Source organism: Scylla paramamosain, chromosome 17, assembly GCF_035594125.1.
Source record: "Scylla paramamosain isolate STU-SP2022 chromosome 17, ASM3559412v1, whole genome shotgun sequence".
In the NCBI taxonomy this organism is placed as follows: Eukaryota; Metazoa; Arthropoda; class Malacostraca; order Decapoda; family Portunidae; genus Scylla; species Scylla paramamosain.
The window spans coordinates 8432501-8440000 of NC_087167.1; the positions used below are offsets into that span (position 1 = coordinate 8432501).

The 7500-nt window shown below is 40.2% G+C and overlaps 1 protein-coding gene across 1 annotated transcript in view; it reads left to right on the forward strand.

The window, feature by feature from the left end:
• LOC135108603 (uncharacterized) overlaps positions 1-7500 on the forward strand; it is a 171230-nt gene that overhangs the window by 130009 nt on the left and 33721 nt on the right. The window contains 2 exon segments of the mRNA XM_064019762.1: positions 1488-1698; positions 3268-3465. Coding sequence (XP_063875832.1) covers positions 1488-1698; positions 3268-3465 — 409 coding nt within the window.

Sequence of the window (7500 nt, forward strand, 5' to 3'; positions counted from 1 at the left end):
GGGTTTGGTTTGTTTCTTTTGTTCACGTCATTTGTTTATTTATATATTTATTCATTTTCTTGTTCTGTTCTTGTTATCTTTCTCCTCCTTTTCGTCATTGTCGTCGTCGTCGTTGTCCTCCTCCTCCTCCTCCTCCTCCTCCTCCTCCTCCTCCTCCTCCTACTCCTGCCATCTTTCACCTTTCTTCTCTCCATAAGTCTCAACAGATTTCTCCCTTCCTATTCAGACTCCCTCCATACCACCACCACCACCATCACCACCACTCTGTTACATTCCCGCATCCCTGCTTCTTCCTTCATTCTCCTTTTAAAATTTCCTTCCTTCCACACTCCAGTACTCTGCCACCCGCACCCTCCATCCTGTCATCCCGTAATCCTCCCTTCCCTCTCCCAGCGCACCTTTTCCTTTCACACACTAGCATCGTGATGGACTAGCTACCGTAAGGCTTTCTTTTGTCTCTGGCCTGCAAATATAACATGCGACATTTTGTTTTATTTCTTAACTTATTTTGCAACTATTTCCAATTTTCCAATTTCATGGTGTCATAAGAACGCAGTAGAATAAGGGAAGGTGCAAGAAGTATCTGCTTATTTCCACCTATCATCATCATCATCATCCATAAATTTGTCTAATCTTTAAAAGCTCCCTTCTGACTCACCACTAGCAACCGGTCAGCAGTTGTTGTTCAGAATGGAGTAAAGAGAGATAGAATTAAGGTGGATGAGTTGCTAGAGATGTGTTAAACTCTTCAGTGGCAAAAGATGTGGTTGTGAATTTAATATGGAGTGAAATTAATGTGATACCTTGGGATGGTTGTGATGAGAGAGAGAGAGAGAGAGAGAGAGAGAGAGAGAGAGAGAGAGAGAGAGAGAGAGAGAGAGAGAGAGAGAGTGTGTGTGTTTACCTAAAGAATAACATTTTTCTACGTTGCTTGAATAGTTTAAGTTTTCATTTTTGTTTTTTGTTTTACTTTCTTGCATTTCTTATACCAGGTTAGAGTTTTCCCTAAGAACGTAGTAGTAACATTGCCTTTCCCCAATATTTCTTTTTTTTCCCAACAAGTTAGATCTTTATTTTTTTTTTCCAGTAGATCAGATTTTTTTCCTTTTCTCAACAGGCAAGTTTATTATTTTTTTTATGCCTTTCCCCAACAGGTTAGAGTTTATATTTATTTATTTATTTATTTTGTCATTACCAATAGGTTAGACTTTTTCCCTTTCCTCACCAAGTTAGATTCTTTTTTTCCTTTCTTCTTCGCCTTTCCCCAACAGATTAGAGTTTCCCTGTCAGCACATCACCCCTAACCCTGCTTTAAGTGCCTTATCCCAACAAGTTACAAGTATCCCCAACAATACGTCACCCAAACCTTTCCTTCCCCAACAAGTTACAAGTTTCTCCAACAATGCGTCACCCAAACCTTTCCTTCCCTAACAAGTTACAAGTTTCCCCAACATTGTGTCACCCCTAATCCTTCCTTCCCCCAACAGGTGACGTGGTGTGAAGTGTCCCCCTGCCAGAACGGACGGTGCCAGGCCGCGGAGGGCGAGGCGGGGTTCGTGTGTGTGTGTGACCCTGGCTACTCGGGTCCCCGCTGCCAGATCCGCGTGTCCCCTTGTGATGGCGACCCCTGCCAAGGCCGCGGCACCTGCACTGCTGTCAACCACACGTTTCACTGCCAGTGCCATGCGTGGTGGGAAGGTGTGTGCTGTGGGAGAGGGGGGAGAGGGGTAGGGGGTTAGGTGTGTATGTGTGTGTGTGTGCGTGTGTGTGTGTGGATGGAAAGGGGAAAAGTAGGAAGGATGTGTGTATTGAATTGTAGGAGTAGTGTTTCTCTCTCTCTCTCTCTCTCTCTCTCTCTCTCTCTCTCTCTCTCTCTCTCTCTCTCTCTCTCTCTCTCTCTCTCTCTCTCTCTCTCGTGCACACTTTCCATAACTCATCTACCCTCACATCACCTCACCTCATTTTTTTCCCTCTTCTCTCCCTTCCGCTTTTAGATCAGTAATAAAATTCGTCATCAAAAAGCCTTCTCTCCTCCTCCTCCTCCTCCTCCTCCTCCTCCTCCTGCTCATTCTAATGCATGGACACCGTGATTACGAATATGTATATTAAGATAGGAATGTTGATGACGAAGTGTGTGTGTGTGTGTGTGTGTGTGTGTGTGTGTGTGTGTGTGTGTGTGAATGATGATGGTGATGATGATAATAATAATAATAATAATGAGCCCGAGAGCCAAAAATTTACATGGATATTAAAACACGATAATATTATGTAGTGCTACCATAAAAAAAAATGTAAATAATGATAACAACAAGAACAAAATAAAGGGGGAAGACGTGGCAGTCCCTGTATAAACCACCTTCCTGCATATTATGTCCACAGCATCATACTCATCCATAGGTTTCTGTAATCTTTCAACCCTCCCTCAGGACTGTCAGCCTTATCACTTAGTCAATTCTATTCGATTTGAGGCCCAGTTTCTTTACTTATCCTTTTTTAATACAAGTTTAACGAGTTTGAATCTGTTGCTTGTACTCGTATCTTGATTACTAACCCTAAAAATGTTGTTTGTATCACCCCAGTTTAACAGTTTATCTAAGAAAGTACATGACAGGGTACAAGAAGAAAAGAGAGGAAGGTTTATAAAATAGGGGGAAAAAAATAGAAAAGAAAAATAAAAGTATAGACCGGGCGATCCGTTGTTATGTTCTTGCGAAATTTTGATGCCTCTGCCATGTCCCCTCCTAATTAATCCACGCCTCTCTTACGAATGTAGATTTTGCATCATATGTATCATTTTAGTAATTTCCCTCAGTGCTGCCCAGTAACGACAGCAACAACAACAACAACAACAACAACAACAACAAAAAAAAAGAAAACAAAAAGCGAAGCCGAGAGAAGAAAGAACCAGTTACGAAAGAACGCTAAACAAATATATTCTCAAATAAGTAAATAAATCGAGAATAAATCCACACCTTACAAGAGTAAAGAGAGGAAAAAAAATGTTTGCATGGACACAGACTAAAGAAAACGAGAATTGCAGGTTAATTTTGTCTTTCCTACATCAAAGGACCATTTTAAAGACTACAAAAGTCTTAAGGATTTATGTACACAAGTATAGGAAAACATATCTAGCAATGAAAGGGTCTAAAAAAAACATTTCGACTTGCCAACACAACAAGTAACAAATATAAACTAAAAGACAAACTTAAAACTCACCATTGACAAGTATAGACGATCGTAGCCTAATCTTTTGTCCCGCCACCACAGGGGATCGGTGCCAACACAGGATGCTGCGAATTCCTTACAAGCCGCTGTCCGAGAGAGTATTTGAGGAACCCTTCTGGCTAGGGCTGATGACCGTGGCCGTGGTGATGGGCTGTATCGGCGTCATCTTCTGCATCAAGAAACACTTCGCGGATAAGATAGAGAAGTTTTTCGCTGAGGAGATCGAGAGAAGCAAATACGGTGAGTTTATTTATTCATAGTCTTTTAAAGGAAGAGGTTTGAAATGTACGTAGGGAGGTTATGGAAGGGAAACGGGAAGAGCTTTTTTTGGGGTGTGTAGATAGAAAGAAAGATTAAAATGTAGGGAAAAATTTACGATGTTTAGAAGAGAAAAAGGAGAAAAGAAAATATGTGAAAAAAAGAGGGAAAGAGGGAAGGAATTTTTACGAGGAAAAGAAGAATGGAATGTAGGAAAGAATGGAGGAGGATAGCGAGGGAAGTAATGGAGAAAAAAGAAGATGAAGGAAGAAAGGGAGGAAAGAAATTCAAGGGAAAGCAGAGAGGAGGAAGAATGGAAGAAGAAGAAATACATAGAGAGGGAAAGGAAGGAAAGAAAATAAGACACAGGGAAAAGCTAGGAAATGAGGGAAAACTGAAAAAAAAGGACGAGAAGAGACGGAAGAGGGAAAAGAGAAGGGAACTTAGAAAACACACACACACACACACACACACACACACACACACGAACAAGGTCACAGCTCTAATTACCTGCCCTTCATGGCCCGCGGAGCATTGTGGATGTCAACCAATTAGCTACTAATGCACAAAACGTTCATATGATTAGTAAGTAATGTTTAGGTGCGTGTGTGATTTGTTATGGTAAACGTTGACGTCCGTACATAACTACACGCTCTCTCTCTCTCTCTCTCTCTCTCTCTCTCTCTCTCTCTCTCTCTCTCTCTCTCTCTCTCTCTCTCTCTCTCTCTCTCTCTCTCTCAGCATACAAATATATATTGAAAACAAAATGTATAACAATGTATATTTCATCCTGCATACCTTTCATTGCAGAATTTATTTGTTTTTATGTGGCATACACACACACACACACACACACACACACACACACACACACACACACACACACACACACACACACACACACACACACACACACACACACACACACACACACACACACACACACACACACACACACACACACACACACACACACACAAAACAAGGAGGTAGACACATAGATAGGTAGATGTGTGTGTGTGTGTGTGTGTGTGTGTGTTTATAAATCATTTTCCTTCTCCTATTCTCTTTTCTTTTTTATCGAATTGTGGTGATAATGATCAGTACCACATCGCCTCACGCACACACACACACACACACACACACACACACACACACACACACACACACACACACACACACACACACACACACACACACACACACACACACACACACACACACACACACACACACACACACACTGATACCATCTCTCACGTACATCACTTATGGGGACCCACTCTTGGTGAGTTCTGTGTCCGTCCGTCAGATTTCAAGGGAGTGAGGGGGGTGGAAAGTGTGCAGATATTCATGTTGTAAAGTGTGTCGGAAGAGTGTAATTGAAGTGTCACTCACCCTAGCACGCTGAGAGAGAGAGAGAGAGAGAGAGAGAGAGAGAGAGAGAGAGAGAGAGAGAGAGAGAGAGAGAGAGAGACTGTATTCATTCTGTATATTCGAAAGGCTACTTAATCAAAATGTATTACTTTCCATAGCTTTATTCATACAGTAAGAATTGATTATTATATACTTGCTTGCTTGTAGTGCAGTAGTGGAAGTGAGAATAAATATAAACAGGTATTTTTCTGATCTTGGTATGATATATAAATCAACTTCTAAATCATTAGTATTGAGCTCTTTTTCTACATATATTTTTTTATCATTGTATATATATATATATATATATATATATATATATATATATATATATATATATATATATATATATATATATATATATATATATATATATATATATATATATACAGGTAAACTCTCTTTTATAGATACTATTTACTATATATGTATGTACAGTCTTCATATTAACTATTTTCCCTTTTCAGAAATATTAACCCCGGATGGTTTAAAAATAAGAGTGAAAGAATTGTTATGAATCTCCTTTTTTGCCCTTGACAGATAAGCCCATTCGTCTCTCTTAACCGTGTACAAAAGAACTAAACTATGAATTATATCCACACTGACTGATAGCAGCGTCCTTTCCACCAGCCACCCACATGGCCACACCCATCCACAAACCTACTCACCCACAAACGCGTCTTGTATAATATTTCAGTCCTTCCCACCTACCCACCCACCTTCTCACCCACGCGCCAACCTTCCCTTCCCTAATTTAGCTTGAAACAAAGATAAAAAAAAAAAAAAAGGAAAAAAAAAGAAAAAAACAATAAAAATTACACTAAATAAACTCGATCTTTTGTTCACGATGAGAAAATGAACAGAAATATATTTACTCGTCCTTCATTTTTCCTCCATTTGCTTCTCTTCCCGTATTCCTTCCATTCTCGGAGCTTAACCTTATCTTCCCACCCCACTCTGTTTCTCTCACTATTCCTCCTCCTGCTGTTCCTCCTTGTCAGTCGTTAGCCAGTGCCCTGCGGTGTTCTCCTGTCCGTCTCGTCTCGTCCTTCGGTCTTACACACTCGGCTGCCCTTGTCCTGTCTTGTCTTGTCTTACTGCGAGCTTACTTTGTCTTTTTTCCTCGAACCACCTCCTCCTCCTGCTCCTCCTCCTCAGCCTGGCTCTCCCCGTTTTCTCTGTCCGTTTTCTTTATATTTCATTTCTAACTAGCTAGGCAGGCAAAAATTCTCTCTCTCTCTCTCTCTCTCTCTCTCTCTCTCTCTCTCTCTCTCTCTCTCTCTCTCTCTCTCTCTCTCTCTCTCTGAGCAAATATTTTTCATGTTTTTTTTTTAAGTTTGTACTAATTGTAATTGATTTTTTTTATCTGAAGGTTTGTCAGATTTTTTTTTTTTTTTTTCATAGTTAGATGTATAGAGATTTATCCATCTCAGTCAGATATTTACAAGAGCTAAGCAAGAACTACACAGAATTTATCCAACCCAGTTAGATCTATACAGATTTATCCAGCCTGGTCAGATGTATACAAAAAATTTATCCAGTCTATTGAAATCTATATAAATTTATCTAACTTAGTGAAATCTATACCATTTTATTCAGCCTGACAAGATTTACTGTATCCAGATTTAACCAAACAGTATTTTTATTAATGTGTTTATTTTTTCCAACTTACCTATGCTCTTATTTACTGTTATTTACTGTGTCCACTTACCTATGCTCTTAGATAATGTCGAAGGGGAAAAATGGAGTACGCAGCCTTTCTATATATATTTATCCAGGCTACCGACGGACAGCCTCAGATATGAAGAGGATAAACAGTAAGGAAATAATAATTAACCTGTTTTTTTTTTTTTTCATTGAGTTAGGCCTGGTCGCGTTTTCTTTTATATTTGTTTAGAAGCGTTGAGGTTAAAGCATTATAAATTTGTCGAAAGAAAGAATAAACACACACACACACACACACACACACACACACACACACACACACACACACCTGTTTAACCAATGACGCTTGCTATTTCACTATAGGAGAACGACATAACTTCACTGGGACAGAAATCCTCCATCGCGTGTTCGCCTGACAGTGGTTGCCTGGCCTGGTGCCCTTTGATATGTTGTGTGTGCTCTAACCTCACACCTACCACATCACTTGAATAAGAGCGGAAGTCATGGCAATTATTCGTTGTCCCTGGTGTAGTCATCCCTTTGTTGCTGGTTTAGAGGTCTGTAAAAGAAGAGTGAAATGTTGATATGGATACAGGAAAGAAAGAAAAAAGAAGTAGAAGGGGATAATAGGAAGTTACTTGTCTTTTCTAAGCCACTAGACAGCTAAACAGGCCGCGATGCAGATGTGTTTAGAGTTATGGGATGATTGTGGAGAAAAAAAACAAGTAGTGAAAAATAAAAATTAAAAAATCGTTCGCCAGAGTGGGACAAACAGGCTTAGGAATCGCTCTTTACAACGTTCGGTTCCCTGGTGCGTCGGAGCAGAGAACTTTGGTTATGGCATTTGAGAACCGTTACCGCGAGTGGATGCTCTTCCCAACCTCAGTCCCTGGCCAGGATTCGAAACCTTGCGCCAGAGGATCCCTGGGTCCATAA